The 19,424-nt window shown below is 41.8% G+C and overlaps 1 protein-coding gene across 7 annotated transcripts in view; it reads left to right on the top strand.

Moving 5' to 3' along the window:
• The first annotated feature begins 1,503 nt into the window (after nucleotides 1-1,503).
• MYCBP2 (MYC binding protein 2) overlaps nucleotides 1,504-19,424 on the top strand; it is a 477,832-nt gene continuing 459,911 nt past the window's right edge. For all 7 annotated transcript variants that reach the window (XM_067563270.1, XM_067563273.1, XM_067563271.1 and 4 more), the window contains exon 1: nucleotides 1,504-2,208. In XM_067563270.1, coding sequence (XP_067419371.1) covers nucleotides 1,919-2,208 — 290 coding nt within the window. In that variant the 5' untranslated portion in view covers nucleotides 1,504-1,918. The remainder of the gene's footprint in view (nucleotides 2,209-19,424) is intronic.

The raw sequence follows: 19,424 nt of genomic DNA, 5'->3' as shown, positions 1-19,424 counted from the left end.
ATGACCTCAAGAGGTCCCTTCCAGTCCTACAATTCTATGATTGAAGTAGTAGGAGAAGATTGTTATATGAAAGGCTGCATTTTGTACTGGGAAAACAATCAGGGCAAACTGGGATTTGGGTAAGCACAGAGAAGCTTGCCGTAGTTGAGCTGAATAATGATCAGAGGGACATGAACAAGGGTTCTAGTGGTAGGAATGGAGAAGAAAAGATGGGATTTAGAACTCTTATAAAATGAGGATGCCAAAAGGACAGATGTAGCTCACCGGGCCTATACAATGAATTTTCTTACAATTTGAATGAAGACTTAAATATGGAGTGTGATTTATAACATCTCATTGAAACCATACCTGTCAATAATTGAACTATATAGATATATATATTTGAGAGTAAAAGAGGAATGCAACTTTTAGCTCCGCTGAAATATATTTGATTAGGAGGAATGTCTTGAAGGGACTGAGTAGAAAATACTAAATTCTATGCTAAAAAAATATAGTCTTTCTGTAACAGATCACTCTATTTATGGATGGTAGAACTATATACTGACATTTTTTCCTCAGTATCAGTGAAGTGTCTTATCCTTACAGGTCATCATGATTTAATGGTAACCTCTAAGAACTGAAACAAGAAGGAAGAAGGCTAGAGTGACAGTGGAGGTAGTCCTGTGTCAAATCTGACCACTTGCTTGTTTTGCTCCCCTATTCAGTTAATTACCACTTGTGGGGAAAGCTGGAAAACAAAAAGGCAGCTGCAGGCAGGTTCTGGTTAGCACAGGGAGATCAAACAAAATGTCAGGCCCCTCGCTGCAGCAAAAATGGGAGTTTTGTGGTAGAAATGATTAATTCTCAGATTAAAAAATTGTGGAATTCACAGATGAATAGGGCAGTTCACATTTCTTCAAGGTATTGTTTCAGATTCAGAAAGCTACCACTCAATTGGTTTATGCTCACTTTAGGTTATTTCTGCAACCATAGGGATGAGAAATGTAGTTTTTGTAAAATGAAAGCTGAGACTTTGCACCAAGGACTACATTCTGTGACTGGAATCACGGAAGATATAAAGCTTTGCCTCACTGCATTGCCAACACTTGCAATATTTGGTGTTTTTCCTGAAATCCCAACTGCTAGAATTGGCCAGACCCTGCCTGTATGTTTATAAAGTACTTACTACAACTGAGCCCTGATCTCTTACTAGAGCCTTCAGGCATTCGTGTGATACAGCTAATAACACGCGTGCTGAGTGTATGTATACGAGTGTGCTTGCATACATGGCCACGCAGGGCTCCGGAAGGCTCAGCGAGCAGCTACTTCCCGCACGTCCGCCGCGGCGTTGGCGGCCGGGGCCCTGGCAGAGCAGGTGCGAGCGCGCGAGAGACTGGGGAGAGAAGGGCGGGGGCAGGGAGGGCTCGCGCGCTACCGGATTTCCCGGGGAGGGGGGCGTCGAGAGCTCTGTCACGCCTGCGCAGTCGCGCCGTGTGTGTCTGACACCGGGAGGGGGTGGGGCCGAGGTGGCTGCGGTGAGGGCGGCGGCGGCGGTTGAGAGAGAAACTCCGGCAGGGGAAGCAGCGCGCGCCGGCCTCGCTCCCTGTGACCGGAGCAGGAAGCGAGCGGCGCGCGGGGCCCCCGGGAGCTCAGCGGATACAGACGCTCGGCGCGGCCCGTCCGGCACTCGTCTCCGCCGGGCAGGAGGAGGCTGCGCGGCCGCTGCGGCCGGGTCTGCAGGCGGCGGGGGGGGCGGGCCGCTGGGAGAAGGGGTGTCACTGCGACCCCCCGGCCCCGTTGGAGGAGCCGCACCGGGGGCGGTGTTGGCGTTGGCGGCCTCCTCATGGCCGGGCCCCGGCGGTGACTGAGGGCAGCCGGAGCCGCCTGTGTCCGTGTCTCGCCGGGGAGGCAGCTCAGCCGCCAGGGGGCGGGGAGGGGGATGTGCGCGGCCGCCTCCTCCGCAGGAGCCGCCGCCGCCGCCTCCTCCACCGGGGCCGAGGGCGGCTGCTTCTTCTTCCCTCCCAGTGGGTCCTGTCCCGCGGGGGCCGTGGAGCCCGAGGAGAGCTCGGCCATGGGGCTCGGGGCGCTGCCAGGGGCGGCGGGGCCGCCACCTCCGGGCTGCAGGGACCGCTACCAGCTGCTGCTCTCGGGCAGGGCCCTGGCGGACAGATACCGGAAGATTTACACGGCGGCGCTGACCGACAGGGATTTGGGGAGCCACCCGAGCAGGTAACGCACCCCCAGGCCTCCTCCTCCTCCCTCCCCCCCCCAGCCAGGAGTCAGCCAGCTGGCGTGTAATGTGTTTGCCTCCTTAGCTGCCAGGGAGGCCCCATGACAGAGGGCTAATGCTACCATTCGTAGTGGTAACGTGCCCCTATTGCTGCCTGGGCCCAACACCCAGGTAACCCCTGTCCTGCCTCCCCACCTGGGCACGTCACGCACCCACTCGCCATGCGCCCGTCAGGAGTCAACCGGCGAGTAGCCCCCCTCCCCCCCATGGCCCAGAGTAGATAATGAGCTAGCCAGACCGGTGGTAACCCCAAAACCTCAGAGCTGTGAGGTAGGTAATGCCTCTCTGGCTAGAGCTGCTATGCAGATAACGTCCTTGCACTCCTCCGGGGGGGGGGGGGGGTCATCTGGGAACATAGCTCACTCTCTTATTCTTCCCTTGCTGGAGTCCCCCAAACAAATCACTTGGCTAGGCAACTACTCCTGGCAGGGTCATCCTGATAGGTGGTATGTCCAATTTGTGCTCTCTCCACCTGGATTGGTAATGTGCCCCCTTCTGATGTCCCACCTGGGGGTCTCCAGCCGAGTTAATACACTCACTCTGAAACTCAGATCATGCATGCAGGTATTACACCCTCACCCCAATGCAACACACTCAGCTAATGTACCACCACTCCAGCCTCCCAGTTGGGTAAGGTGCCCATCTCTTCTGCCCGTACCTGTGCCTCTGAGCTGCTACTCCCTATATGTATCTGCCTTTGTTGCCCAGCTAGTGCATGTAACCCCTGCTATCCAGCTCCTTGGATTCTTAATGTGCCTCCTGTCCTGCCCAGTTCTCTTGGGCAGGTAAGGTACTCTTTTCAACCAGCTTTACCTTGGCATGTGTTGCACCTACTCTCTAACTTCCAGAAAGATAACACAGCCTGTGTCTTTGGGTCCTGGGCAGGTGTGAGGCCCTCCCTCTAAGCTTTTGTCTGTCCTGGACAGGAATGTACTGTGTCCACTCCCCAATCACTGCTCCCTTCCCAGGACAGGTTCCATGCCCAGGTACTTTGTCTGCCCTTAAGGCAAGCTGGTTCCTCTCTGGGGACCTGAGTACCCCCCTAAGCCTGCTTTCCCTACAACCCTTGGCCAGGTACTCTGTCTTTCTGTTGTCTTGTGTCCTCCTTCCACTCTCCCCCGAGCCCGTCTCCACTTTGTGGTCTATTCTCCAACTGTTTCTCTTGATCTTAGGTAGGTGCCTTCCAGCATGGTCTGTAATGCATAAGGTGAGGGGGTAGGGGGAAGGATGCAGGTTCAGGGGTGGGGTGTTATCACACTAGATTGCTTTCTTGCCCAGCAGCAGCAGCACCGGGAGAATGTAAGGTGTTAAGGAGAGGGGAGATGAGTTACAGGCACACTACATAACCCATCCTGTCCAGCAGCAGCAGCGAGCAGTTGCATGGGGCAGTCTGTAGCTGTGGTGGAGGGAGGGGTCCCGTGGAGGCTCTGGGGGGCAGTAGAATCCTGTTGGGCTGCTGGGCATGTGCGGTTGGGAGAAGGTGAGTGGCGCAAGCTGGGTTCTAACCCTCCACTCCAGCTGCTGGGGGTGGGGGGGGGCGTCAGAGCATGGTGACGCTGGCTGCTGTTGCAGATGAAGCTGGCTGCTGAGACAGTATGGAGCAGGATACTGCCCGGAACTGGGGCGTGGGGAGGGGGTGGACTGGGGCTCGGCCCAACCAAAATACTTACAGCCCCGTTGGGGGTCAGGGCAACCTCAGGGCTTTTTCTTGCCGTGGACTGCACTTTAGGGATGTGCAAATGCTGTATCTTGCACAGTGGCTGCAGTGCCTGATCCTTCCTTTCAGCACTGACAGGGACAGGCATTAATGCACACACATTACTGCCTCCTCCCTGATAGCCACGGAGTCTGCATTCAGAGTCAGCATTGAGCTCTTGGGGTGCCTGGTGGTGGGTCTGCCCAATTAAAATGGCCTAATTGGCAGGAGCAGGTAGGGTGCTCACCTTTCCCCAGGCTGGGTCATCATAGTGGGGAACTGCCTTGTGGCTGCTGCTTAGTGCACAACGAAGGAGAATGTTGTACTGTTAAATCCCTTTGGTTTCATCTTCCTGGTGAGCAGGGCCTGTGTGCGTCTCTCATTGTTACCCTTGGAGATTGCCAAGGATTTAAGTGGCATGTTCACCTGGCTCCGTTTGGAGACTCTCCTAAGCACAGGAGCTGAAGGGTGCTATATTTATTCATATTCTCAGGTTGAATTAAGTTGTGACATAGGGTGAGCAGATCCAGTCACAATAGAAATATTAGCTCTGTAAATCAACACCTTGACTAGTAAATGCTGAAGAAACATTAAAATTGGGTTTTTTGTTTTTTACGGTTTGACTTAAATTTCTCAACTGTGATTATATTTCCCTTTAGAAAGAACAGGGGATCCAGTAATTAATTGTAGCTTGTGTGTCTACAAGAGAGAAGTAATTTTGCAAACTACAAGAATAATGCAACCTTCTTATTTATCTCTTGGCCAGTAGGTGGCTCTGGGCCCTTGACCTTAGCATGTGTTTTTGTGCACCATCTGATTCTGTCCAAGCTGTATAACCGAGAAACTCATATTTCAGACAGTACCTGTGAAAATCTTGCTGTTCTTGTTATACTTTAATTCTGTGATTACATATTTTTCTGTTTAAATATTTTCTTCTCATCATGAGCCTTAAAAATCAGTTTAGTCTTTTCTGGGACTACAAACATTAAAACTGGGAAATTCAGATTCAACCTTAATTATGTGGTTATTGCAAGGTGTCATGAGAGAGTAGAATTGAAGTTCAGATGTCTTAACTGCATGTGTCCACACCTTAACACATTGGGTTTCTTTTAAGTTTAACTTTAATTCTGAATTTGGGTTTGTAATGGTTGGTTTTGGAATAATTACAGGTGTTTTTACCATAATTTTTACTTTTAAATTCCAGATATGTACTCTCTCTTTGAACTCTGGTTTAATGTAATTTTATTTTTTTAAATTAAAATGTCTTACATGAACCTTAAAGAAACAAACCTAAAGATGATAGCTTGTAGTTTCTCAGAGTTAAACATATGTAGTATATCAATCTTAAAGCATTTTTAAATTGTAAATTTAAGGCCAGATTCACTAGCATGGTTTGGCAGCTTTGTATCACTTTGTACTGTTCCAAAGAAGCCAGAATATATTAGCCAGGTCAGTAAGGTTTACAGCTGCTTTATGTCATGGAGCAGTGCAAACAACTACAGAGTACTGGTGAATTTGGCCCTAATTTGCTAGTATTGTTCATGGAACTTTTTAAGAGCCATGACAGTTGGGACCAGGGCAGTGATAGCAGCCAAGGAATCTCCCAGTCAAAGCTTTTGAGAAAAATACACCAATCTTTCTCTCACTACTGACTTCTTACAACCAAGAGAATTGTAGCATGCCAATTAGCTGTAGAAGAGTGGTGATAGTCTGAGTTACCTCTGTCACAATAGTTAAGCGTGTCCTAAGTCATTAACCTCACTCTGCCTGTATTCTGAGTTTTGAATGTTTTTGATTAAAAACAGGGTAAATTTTTTTCTAAAATATTTGCTAATATCTTTTTTTCCCCAGCCAGCTCTAGTCATTTCTAGATGCAGTAGTAGATGCAGTAGTTAATAACTGACTGCATTATATTGTAATTAAGTTAATATAGACTATAGTGAGTTTTTAACTGAACCCTGTTATTCCATTATTAAGATCTTTTCGGTAAGTACGTTTCTTAAAGGACCCATTTCAAATAATTTAAACTCATGACTGAATTTAGGAATTGACTTGTAAATTCTCAGAATTTTTTTTCTGTATTCAGAGTGTGCTGTAATTTGGGGCATGATACACTAATTTTCTCACATAATGAAGATACTGAATCTTTATTTAAGTGCACAGTTCAACTCAGTTGTAACAATGGAGCTATAAGTAATGCCTCTGTGATAGGGAGATTTATGATAAAAACTTGCTTTTTATTTTTTTGAGAAGTTAGAAATAAAAGCAATATTAGATGGACCAAGCACTGCTAATGCAAAGTTAAATATATATTATTCAAGAATCATGTACAGAATTTATGAATGTATACTCATAGATTATTTGTACTAGTTGTCATCTAAGTAGTGAGTGATGTATCACATGGTGAAAAGTTTCAGTAATAGCATGGAAGAAGAGAAAAAGATGTTTAATATTTCTTATGTAGGGTTAGTTACATCTGTATTTTAACTGTGGTGTTTTAAGTTAGTGTGCACCACTAGCTGAAATCATTAAACAGAAACTTTTTAAAGAATTTAACAGAGCACTATGGCTAATGGCAAACGTCTTGATAATTGATTAAACTAAGATTAGTTAAAAAGACCAATGAACTTTGGTAAATCTCAGTTTAGCCTCTATTTTTATAATTATTGCAATATTAGGAAACATACAAAAACAGTGGTGGTGTGATTTGAAATCTTCCCTAATCTAGACAAATTGTTGAAAAGTAAATTTAGTTTTTTAAAAGCACACTCAAGTTTTGTCTAATTTGACTAAAGCTGCCTTTCCATCAAGATCTGTTGTAAGGTTAGATATGTGTTGAATATAGCATATTAGTAGGCTCAGCCCTACATAAATCTGTGTCAAACAAAGGTGGAACCTCTGAGTCTTTTGTTGTTTAGAGAGCAAGTGAAATTCCATGGTCCTAGAGTTTTTTGTTTCCCTGACATTTGTCCTTGGGTGAATGAAACTGGGAGGCCACTTGCAGCTATACTAATTGGCTATATTCCTGAAGTTTTTTATTTGCAAATTAGATGGCTCAGAAGAAGCTATGAGTTTTCATATGGTTTCTGCAATTAAGCAATTAATTTAAAATTTAATCCTAGCAAAAAAGTACTATACTGTACCTGTATGACATTTTTTAAAGATGACCTGTCAAGCAGTCTTCCTCTTCTCCTGTTTTGAATAAATCCTAAACTAATATTTCTGATATTATATAGTACCCATTGACAACTTTTCAAATAGATGCATTTGTAGTGTTTTATGTTGATTGTGTTTTAAAACAATTGTTAATTTTTAATAACTTGATGATTTCTGTATAAAGTGGAGTCCATATATTCTGAAATCTCAGTAGTTTTGGGTGACTAAGCCAAGGAAGAGGTGAACTTTACAACAAATATCCTGCTTTTGTGCCAATATCCTTAGTAATGAGGGAAGGAAGAAAACTACCAAAGTTGTATGATGTAGGACCAGAGTTATTTCTATAATAATCTTTGGTTTTAGATGTGGTTTAAATTATTTGCTAGGGCTCTGACATGTTTTATCTGTTAATGATATGTGATATAAACAGGGTGATACATACTGATGCTAACAAAGACCATGTGAGTTGATAGAACTATCACAGCAACTTTCTTGGTAGTGGGTGGCTCTGATTTTTTTATCCTTCACACTCATCTGTATTTTACCAGTTGTTAATAATAACAACTAACACTTCTTTTTACAGCATCTAAAAGTGTGTGAGGTGCTTTACAGGACAAACAGAAATACAGGTTATCATAAACCTACTGAGGATTTTAAAAAAATGAAATTTGGCTGTAGCTTTAAATTCAAAGCACTGTTGTCCACTTTGCTTACAGCCTGCTTTTCACACACTGCTTCTTATATGGATGCCCTCTTAATTCTGATCTGCAAATCACATTACTCTCTTAAACACCCTAGATTCATTCTGTGCACAATGGTCACAAGAAGTGAGCTGACAATTATGTAATTAAAAAACCCACAGCAATTATCTAGAAGTGTACATACTTTATGCGGGTAACTTTATTAACCTGTAACCTTCATCCAACTTCACCCCACGCTCTCCCTGCTGTTTGTTAGATCCAGTATTCTGAAATGAGATTCTGTTTTTGAGTGTAGAAGTATTTCTATATATTAGGGACAGGGAAGCTGAAGCAGTGCAGTGACTTGCCCAAGGCCAAACTTTAAGTCACTGATGACTGGAATTTAGGACTTTCCCGCTCCTAATCCTATGTTTGTTTCTCCATTCTATCCCATCTAATGAGAAGAAGCTGATTTCTTGGTTTTGGTTCTGTTCTTTGGATTTGTTGTCAAAGGATACTGTTAGAGCTAGGCCAGCACACCCAGCCCTCTTAGTTGATATCTGAACATCCTTTGTAGCAAATTGTCCACTAATACAAATGGGTTTGTTTTTTTGCATCACAAGGCTGACTCTGAATCTCTCTCTCTCACTTGGACAGTGCATCACTGGGCTGGCTTTTGAGTAATTTATGTGTTAACGTCATGCAGAACCTTAGTGGAGGAAGGTTACTTAAATACGCTATCCTCCCTCCTCCCCACCTTCTTACAGTTTGATGAAGAATGTTCACAAGGATGCTTACTACGTTTAGACATGGAAAACTTCTCTTGATTTTTTACACTTACAGCCAACCAACACGTGACTTATTTTAAAGCATTAGGCTGCTTTTCACTTTGAGATTCAAAAGTTTTTTAATTTCATTACTTCAGAACTGCTATCAGTGTTATAATGCAGCTTGAAAATACATTAGTCCTATTTAGCCAGAAATAATGGACTGAATTATAGATTATACAGAAAGATTAATAACATAGTGAGACCCTGGTGTATCTTGTGAAAAGTACATGCATTATTTGACCACATTTACCCTTCCTTTTGTAAAATAAGATTTGCTAGCCTGTTCAGAGTTTATTTTGCTGGTTTAAAACTATCAGACTTATTTACATTATATTATACATTCATAATTGTACTTTATTGAAAACTGAAAAAAGCTGGTGAATGCCATGGTATTGTAGCTGTGTCAATCCCAGCATATTAGAGAGACAAGTTGGGTGAAATAATATCTTTTATTGGACCAGCTTCTGTTGGTGAGAGAGAAGAGGCTTTCAACAAATTGTGTAATTTCTGAATATTTGAGAATCAGTGATATAGTAACTAACTCTTTTTAATTGTGGCTTTTATAGATCATGTTTTAATCTGTTCAACTTGTTGTGATGCTAGTTAATCCTCATTAATCAGTAGCTGAATGCATTTATTTTTAGTTGTGTTGGTTGTCTTACATGCCATGGTGCACAATGTATAATGCAAGAGGATGTGTTATTTTAAAAGGTGGATGGTAGAAATTCTGACAAGGTTTAAAAGATTAAATGTTGACATTCAGTGTTGTTTAAAAATATATTTATAACTGAAGTGGTGGAGGAATCAAATACATTCATTGTAAAATTGTTAGTAAATATTGCAAAGGGGCTTTGATGGAAGGAGATGTAGAAAATCATAATTTGAATAACATTACTTTTGAAGAAAAAGCAGTTTAAAGTGATAAATGGAGGTATGAGTGATTCAAAATAAAATGGAATATTGAGTAACTTTAAAAATTATATGATTTCAAGTGTTGGGTTAACAGTGAGAACATAGAGGTTATATGGGGGGCTTTGTAAGTTAGAAGAAGAGTATCATTTTGACAAATAAAAAGGTGGAACAATCCTGACTAGAAATGCTAAAGGGCATTTTTCTCTGTTTTTTTTAGTCTTGCTTCCTAACACTTTCTTTAAAATCTTTTAAATTATAGATAGGGAACATTTATTTTGGAAGGGAATTAGCTTATTTGATGAAATTTCATTGTGTAGGGATTAGATTGATTAATAAAGGGATATGTAAGCCTGTTTATGTTTAATCACTAGTTCAAATCTAGTTTAGCTTGGAAGTGACCAAAAGTAGTTTTAATTTGACAGCTGTTTCATGGCATTTTTAAAATGAATGGGTGGTTTCAGGCCAAGTCCTCATAGTTAGGTGTTCACATTGCTAATTGGTGACATTTTGCTTTTGTTTGCTCTCTGTGAGGTAAAGGAGTGGACAGGGAGAGCAAAGTACCTTCTGACTTCTCAAGGAGTTCTCTGTATTCACTGCTGAGGCATGCAAATGAGTCTGGATAGAGAAGTTTGTGCAGCTGTCTTTTTTTCCCCCCTGTACCTAATTTGAGAGAGTGGTTTTTGTGAATAATGTATTTTGTAAGCATTAAAATTGAATTTTAAATATAATAAACAAGCAAAGTATGATGGAGTGAGGATGTTGAAGGGAGCTGCATTTTGAATAGTTTCATCTCCCTATAATCCTGGAATTTTTCCCTCCCAATGTATGTATGTTGTACATTATAATACACTCCAAAATCTTTTCAGTTTGTAATATCTTGTTCTGAAGAGTGGTAAGTATTGTGGGCAGCACATTGTGATACATCAGTTTATTCCTTAATATTGCACGCTTGTTTTCATTAGAAGATACTGATGATTAGGTTTAGTGTATGAGAGTTAGCAGGTGTTAGTAGTCTGTGATATGCAGGTGGTCACATTAGATGATCTGATTGTCCCTTTTGGCCCTAAACTCTGTTATCTAATCTTTTAAACTAGTGTTACTTTTTGGTATCAATATCTTTATTTTAAAAACTTTTCTGTATGGAGGGGAAATAAAGAAGACAAGCTTAAATGTATGAAGAGGTGGAAAGTCTGAGTGTAGCTGTGTGCAGGATATACTGCTTTCTTGCTATCCTTTTCACATTTTTTCAGTGAATTGTCTCCCTTCTTCCTGCTTGGCAGTGTGGTTGGAAATTACAGTAATCAGTTTCAAATTATTTTTTTTGCATTTTGAAGATTTATTGTTTTAATTTTTGCATGCTCTAATAGCAACAATTAGTTTACAGTATTATGTATAGGAAGCTCAATATCCCTTCTGTCATTCTCCTACACAGACAAATGCGTTTATAGTGCCTACTGTATGTATTCTCCTGTTAGCAAAAAGCTAGGAAAGCAAGAGTGTGACAGTTTAAGAAATGTCTTGGTTAACATTAACTAATTTGTCCACTTTATTAAACACAGATTTATTGAGCTACAGGACAAAAAAATCTGAAATCTGTATCCACTTATAATGTGTGTTAAAATCTTCAACGGCACTTACAGTGCTTTTGACTAACATGGTAAACGGCTCTTCCCTTTCTGGGAAACCTTATTCTGCAGACCTCTGTAGTCTTGAGGTATTGTGTTGTGGTAATATCTTCTGAAATTCTAGTGATGTCACTCATGCTGAACTTAACTGTCATCTTTTGTCAAGTTGTCAAGTAATCGGTGATGAAAATTGCTCTATTTTCCTAGTGCAGTTAGACTTACGAAAATACTAATTTTGTAATTAATGGAATGTGACTGTTAAGACCAGCTCCTGCAGACCCCCCACAAGGGGATTTCTCTTCATAGTTAAGAGAAGATGAAATATATCAAGACTTAATGAGAGATGAGGCCAAGACAGTTATAAAATAATCAGATCTTGTAATAAGGGGTCACACTTAAAGCTTTGCCCTGGTATCTACCCATATAACATCAGCCCAGAACGAGACTCTGTACTTCATGATTCAGGTGGTCAGACTCTGAATACTTTGTGTACTAGTTACACATAGAATGCCTACTTGCCCAGTTCTCTTGTCCCATCAGATTCCTCTTTTTTTTTCTTTTATGGTGAGCATTTGTAGTTCAAGGTCCTTCTGCATGATGCTCTGCACCTTCACCATGAGGTGATTTTGTTGCAGAATCTCTGGCTTTTCATCTCCACATGGCTGGTTGGCGTATGCAGAATATGGAATGGTGGCAAGTCTTTTGTGAGCTGGCTAGAGTATATTTACCTATAATTTCAAGTCAGTGATATAAAAGCTCTTGGATCAATTTTCTGTTTTTCAGAAGAACTATGTTATCTGAGGACTACTTTTGATATCTAGGTATGAAAAAAATGCCTTATTTTTTATGTCCTCTATCCCTGGAATGCTCTGCTTAATTCCATCTGCAATTCTTCCTTTTTTAATCCCTTCTTAAACCCTACTTCTTTATGGAGTCTCATTTAAAAATACATCAGAAAACTTTGGAGGCCCCATGCATGTGCCTGTCCAGGTGACTGTTTTGCCTCCTAGTTCTCTCCTTTCTCTTCTGCCCTCTCCTTGTGTTTTCATCTCCTTCTGTCGCCATTTTAGTTCACATCATAATCTCTTGGTACAGAGAATAAGTCTTAATCTATATTTGTAAATTTGTATTTATATATCTATATTTGTATATATGTGCCTCTGTGATCATATAGATGTGGTTGTCCATTCTTATAGTGTTAAAGTTGCAAAAGTTAGAACATGCCAGAGTTAAATTTGTCCTTGCAACTTCTGTTCTGCCTCGTTGTACATATGGTATTATGATAAAGTCTTTAGCGACATGATCACTTACTGTTTTTTCCACAAGACCCTGTCGTCTTGGATGGTTGGTGCTTATTGAGTGAAACAACTGTTCAATATTTCTCTTCATCATCATTCAGTTTTTAGGCCCATGGTTTATTAACTGCACACATCCAAATATGCATTGAATAAGAATTTTTAAAACGTTCTCAGCGGCTTTTCCATTGCACTCATTAATCATACTATCTTAGTACTTCAGAGTCATTAATGAATTCATGTCATAGCATCGCTGAAATAAGGAAATATTAGTTTTCCATTAATAGATATGAAGAACTGAGTCACAGATGGTACAAAATGAGCAGAAGAATCCTCTGATTTAATCTTAGTGATTGGGTGCTTGTTTTGCGACGGATTGTGCCAGATCTTTCAGAGGTAATGAGTACCTGCTGATCTCATTGACTTACGATAAAGTTGAGAGTTCAGCACTTCTGAATCAGGCCACCAGTGTGTCTCAAGATGGGCACCATAAAATGAGAACTCACACAGTTAGAGATCACATCTTGGAACCATATTTTCATGCCTCTGCAATTCATAGATTTTTAAGGCCAGAAGGGACCATTAGATGGTCTAGACTGGTCTCCTGTATGTCACAGGCCATTTAATCTCACCCAGTTACCTCTGTATTGAGTTCACTAACTTTTATATTTGACTGGAGCATAATTTGTTTGTCTAAAACCTTTCTTCAGGGAAGGCATCCAGTCTTGATTTGAAGACATCAAGAGATGGAGAATCTACCACTTACTTTGATAGTTTGTTCCAGTGGTTAGTCACCCTCACTATTAAAAGTGTTTGCTTAACTTCTTTGATGAATGTCTGGCTTCAGCTTCCTGTTGTTGCTTCTTGTTAGCTTGTCTGCTATGAGTTCTGGATCCTTTTCAGAGTCGCTTCTTTCCAGGATAAAATCCCCCTTCTGTAATGGCCTGCGTTCCTTTTTCTTATATGTATAACTTTGCATTTGGCTGTATTACAATGCATTTTATTTGAATGGGCCCAGTTTACCAAGCAATCCCAATAGCTCTATGACTGCCTTGTCCTCATTATTTAGCACTCTGCCAATCTTTGTGTCATCTGCAAATTTTATTAGCAGTGATTTTTATATTTGCTTCCAGATCATTGATGAAAATTGGGTCTAATACTGAGCCCTGAGGAGCACCTTTAGAAACATCCCTTTGACAGCTACTTTTTGAGATCTGTTAGTTAGTGGGTTCTTAATCCATTTAACATGATCTTATTTTTTAATTAAAATGGCATGTGGTACTAAGTCAAACTCCTTACAAAAGTTTATTACATTTTGCAGTTACCTTTATAAGCTTGTAATCATACCAAGCTTGAAATCTTTTCAAATAATGTAAACAGATATATTTGACAAGACCTATTTTCATAAAACCATGTTGTCTGGCATTAATTATATTCCTGTTCTCTCTTAATTAAATCCTGCCGCAGACTTTATATTATTTTGCTTAGCATTGAAGTCAGGCGAATTAGTTTATAGTTACTCAGGTCACCCCACTTTCCAAATTTCCCTGGTATTCCAAGACTTTTAAAAGAAAAATAACACCAGCTGTCCAGAGATCTCCTTAGCCAACTTTCAGAACTCTGGAGTGCAAATTATCTGAGCTTGCTGAGTTTAAAAGCATTTATCCCTAATAGATATTGTAACATCCTCCTTTGATACTAATAGAAAGGAAATTACATCATCTTCTTCATATCATAAGATTACACATATACCATCCTCCATCTTTCCGCATACAGAACAGAAATACTTACTGAACATTGCTGCCTTTGCTTTATTAACAATTTTACCATCTTCATCAAATAACAGGCCTATACCATTGGTAGGTTTTCTTTCATTCCTAGTACATTTAAGTTTTTCTACTTATTTTTCTTAGCCCTATCAGATTTTTCCCTGTGTTCAGCTTTCCTTATCAGTTTTCTACAGTTCATAATTCTAATATTGATTACTATCTATTTTGCCTTTTTTTCTTTTTTGCTATGTTGCTTTTTTATTTCAAATTGCTTCCTTCAATTTGCCGCTGAACCAGGTTGAGCTTTTAGACAAAGTTGTCCTCTTGATTGTGGAATCATGGTATTTCGGCAATATAATTAACTGTTCTTAAAGAACTCCCAATTCTCATTCACCTGTTTCTATCTAAACTTTTCCTTTAGCTGTGGGAAATTAGCCTTTTGAAACACCACGTGCAAATAACTGGTTGAGACTGTCCTGTTTGCCCATATTGAATGTGATCGAGTCATGGTCACTGTTTCTTGGGCAACCAGCAGTTTCCAGTCCAGTGATTAATTCATTTTTATCCATCATAATGAGGTTCGAAATAGTTACTTTGTGGTGGGTGTAATATCTTTTTATGTTAGAAAATTATCATGTATAGTTTTTAGGAACTTAATGACTTGCTATATGAGACTTCCAGTATGTATCACCAAAATGAAGTCCCTCATTTTGTTGCCCAGTCATCGAATTGGGAGATCCCATTGTAACTCTTTGCAGTCTGCTTTGGACTTAACTACCTTGAGTACTTTTGTAACATCTGCAAATTTTGCCACCTCACTCTTTATCCCTTTTTCCAGATCATTTATGAATATGCTGAACAGCACTGATCCCAGAATAGACCCCCACGTTGTACCTCTCCATTCTGAAAATTGACCATTTATTTGTACCCTTTGTTTCCTATTTTTTAACCGGTTACTGATCCAGGAGAGGACCTACCCTCTTATCCCATGACTGCTTACTTTGCTTAAGAGCCTTTGGCGAGGGACCTTGTCAGAGGCTTTCTGAAGAGCTAAGTACATTATATCCATTGGATCACCCTTGTCCACATGCTTGTTGACCCCCTCAAAGGATTCTAATAGATTGGTGAGGCATGATTTCCCTTTACAAAAACCATGTTGACTCTTCCCCAACAAATCATATTAATCTTCGTGTCTGATAATTCTGTTCTTTACTACAGTTTCAACCAATTTGCCTGGTACTGAAATTAGGCTTACCAGCCTGTAATTGCAGGGATTGCCTCTGGAGCTTTTTTTAAAAAAAAAATTGGTATCCGCCAGTCATCTGGTACAGAAGCTGATATAAATGATAAGTTACATACCAAGTTAGTAGTTTTGTAATTTTACATTTGACTTCCTTCAGAACTCTTGGGTGAATACCATCTGATCCTGGTGATTTATTACTGTTTAATTCATCATTTTGTTCCAAAAATCTCCTCTAATAACACTTCAATCTGGGACAGTTCCTCAGATTTGTCACCTAAAAAAATGGCTCAGGATTGGGTATCTCCCTCACATCCTCAGCCATCAAGACCTATGCAAAGAATTCATTTAGTTTCTCTGCAATAGCCTTATCTTCCGTGAGTGTTCCTTTAGCATCTCAATCATCCAGTGGCGCCACTGATTGTTTAGCAGACTTCCTGCTTCTGATGTACTTAAAAAAAATTGGCTGTTACTTTTTGAGTCTTTGGCTAGATGTTCTTCAAATTCTTTTTGGTCTTCCTAATTATATTTTTACACTTCACTTGCCAGAGTTTATGCTCCTTTGTTTTTTCCTCGATAGGCTTTAACATCCACTTTTTAAACTGCTTCTTTTACTTTGTTGTTTAGCCAGGGTGGTGCTATTTTTATCCTCTTGCTATTTTTTTTAATATGGGGTATACATTTAAATTAAGCCCCTCTTATGGTGTCTTTAAAAAGTTTCCATGCAGCTTGTGATATCTACCCATATACAAAGTTATACATCTTACAACAAAAAATGTAGGTTACATTTACAGAATGGTCGACAGTATCCTGGAATGTAGTGACAATGAAAAGGATTTAAGGGTTATCGTAAGTAATTGATTATAAGCTCCCGGTGCTGTGCTGTAGCTGAGTGGGCTACTGCAATCCTTGGGTACATAAGCAAAGGGATATCAAGTGAGAGTAGGGAGATGGTATTGGCTGTGTGTATGGCATTAGGGTGTGTTCACAGAGCAACTGGGAGGGTATTTCCCACTGTGGGTAGACAGACATTCTAGCTCTACTAGAGCTAGCTGTGGCTCCACAGGCTGTAGTTCAGGCTAGCTATCTGAGTGCAATCCCACCTGACATACACCAGCCAAAATACTTTAGCTGTTACCTGAAAACAAGGCTAGGGCAAAATGCTTTGTTTTTCAATGTCAAAAAGAATCTCATGAACTTTTTTCTGGAAAGCTCTAGTGCCCCCACGCTTTGGAGCAGACACTTGAAATTTGTCAGGGGGGAAGGCCTAACAAACTCTCTACTGCCCTGCTGGGACAAACTCTGTCCCCCTCATCATGCATCAAGCAGCAGCCACAGAGTGGAGGTGCCAAGAGGTTGATTTGTGTATCATCAGCATAGAGTTTGTCCTGGCGGAAAGCTGAGAGCCCAAGGGGTGGTGGCTCTGACCTGGGAGCCTAGGATGGGGACAGCTGGGCTCTAGTTGGAGCCCCTCAGTTGCCCCGAGATGATAGCCTGAGCTATGAGTGGCTTTCTTGTCAACTGAAAAGAATTACAGTCAACAGTCAATATAAGGTTTTATCGACCCTAAAAAGATAAGTTGACCTTATGTTAGGTCTACTTACAGGCACCACATTAATTACTGCAGTGGCTGTTGTCCACACTTCCCTCTTTTGGAGGAGCACTTCCACTGGCCTAAGAGGGGCAGTATGGGGAGCTGAGAGCCCGGTCTCTCAGCTTTGCTGGCAGCTCCCTGCCAGGAACCCGGCTGCCCCGCAGGCTCCCACGCCTCCAGCAGGCTGCTCCCACCCCCATTCCCTCCTGGAAACTTGGGGCTTCACTAGCCGGGTCCAGCTGCTCAGCTCTCCAGATGAGCAGAAGGCAGCTGGGCTGGAGCCCTGAAATTGACAAGAATGACAGCCAACCGTCAATGTAAGGAATGCAGTGTCTACTCTGACACTGTGTCACCCTAACTATGCTGGCATAAACCCTATGGCTCTTGTTAAGGGGGTTTTATTATGTCAGCATAGCAGGGGAGTTACATCAATGAGAGGAGCATTTCAGTGTGTACACTTCCACTGTTTTGTCAACAAAAGCTGACTTTTGTCGACAAAACTCTGTAGTGTAGACCAGCACTAAGTAACCTGCAGGGTCCACACAGACACTACTTTGCTCTAATTATATCAACATATGCCCTACGCCTCTCATGGAGATTGAATTATGTTGGTGTAATAGGGCACTTATATTGCTGGGAGCAAGACTGTAGTGTGTATGTACACTGACATAATTAGGTCCATGTAAGCTGCCTTATGTCATCAATGCTGTAATGTAGACCACGGTAGTTCTTCAGAGATTCAATTTTTTGTCTTTTCTGGAAAAGAGAGGGGTATGTGTGGGAGAAAACCCTAGCTGATGTAGTTGCAAAGAACACACAAAGTGTTTGGAGAAAAAATATTCTGAGGTGGGAACTGCCCCATACATTTAGTGGGTGCTGATTCAGATGCAGGGATGTCATGCACCTTGAGTGACATTCAGGCCTTTTACAACCCTTTCATTCCTACCCCCTAACTGCGACATCACATGTAAAGCTGGATGAATAATTGATTTTTTTGGTTTGCTGACAGTTGTGAAAATTTTTGGAAGAATGCAAAAGTCCCTTCTGGGTCAAAAAGAATGTTTTGTTCAACATTTTGTTTCAGGTTGGTTTTTAAAGGACTAGGTTGACCAAAAACAAAAAGGTGTGGGGGGATATGGTGGGAGAGAAGAGGAGGTGGTAGAGTTGACTCCCTTAAGCATTACACTATGGCTAAGGCATTCACCTGGGATGTTAGAGACCTACGTTCAATTTCCCCCTTTGATTGATGTGGAGAAGGGATTTGAACTTGGGTCTCCTGTATTGCAGGAGAGTGCCCTAGGAATCGGCCTACAGAATAGTCTAATATGAGTCTTTCTCTGTCCTGTTGAAGCTTCTCCAGTCAGTCACTTGGCTAGACAGTGAGAGAGAAAATGACACTGTAGCCTGGTTAGGGCAATTGTCTAGAAAGTGAGAGACCCAAGTTCACGTCCCTGAGAGAGAGACCCAGTGACACCTTAATTATTTATACACAGCTTCAACAGGAATGATTGAGACACCCTTCCACATTAGAATACCCCATAGCCCAGTGGCTAGACCCTCTACTGCAATGTGGGAGACTCAAGTTCAGATCCCTTCTCCACATCAGGCAGCGGGCACCACCACTATTTTGGTGCTTGGAAAGATGAGTAGTAATTTCACCAAAAAAATGGACCCAGTTCTAGTTAAGCTTAGCTGGGCTACAAAAATGATGTACAGTGCAGTTCACAGCCACTAGAGGTTACTAAAGTGTCAGCTGAACAGGCAGTCAGGTGGCCGTGATCTTCTGCTCCCCCTGCTGGATCAGTGTGTGGGGAAGAGCATGTGGCATGACTGAAGTTGAGGAGGAGCTCCGTACTGGCTCCAGGCTTTCAGACCCTAACAGCTTATCACCTGCCAACTTTCCCCAGCTCCCACTTAGCTTCCAGGTACTACTCGCCACCCTAATAAACCCAACTTTCTCCAGGTTCTCTTCAGAAGCTACCCAACCGCGCTGTTCTGTTAATTTAGATTTAATATATCAAGGTGGTCAAACTTACTGATCCTCTGAGCTCCATACAACAATCTTCATAAGTTTGAGAGACGAGGCGTGCTTTCTGGGCCTCAGGGCTTCAACCCTGTAGTGGGTCTCAATGCTTCTGCCCCACAGGGTGTGGCTGCCGAAGCCCTGAGCCCCAGCAAGTGCCTCCCACAGGGCAGAAGCCCTGAGATACCCCTCCCTGCTGGGGCTTCAGCATGCCCCATAGGGCAGAAGCCCTAAGCCCCAGCAGGTGTCTCCCTGCTGAGCAGAAGCCTCTAGCCCTACCTTCCACTGCAGGGCAGAAGCATTGAACTCCCCACCCCAGTCTGGTAGGCAGAGTA

Source organism: Emydura macquarii, unplaced genomic scaffold, assembly GCF_026122565.2.
Source record: "Emydura macquarii macquarii isolate MOO-44397 ecotype Brisbane River unplaced genomic scaffold, CSIRO-AGI_Emac_v2 contig_2473, whole genome shotgun sequence".
Lineage (NCBI taxonomy): Eukaryota > Metazoa > Chordata > Testudines > Chelidae > Emydura > Emydura macquarii.
Note: the sequence above shows the minus strand (reverse complement) of the source record. Positions and strands in the feature narration are given on the sequence as shown.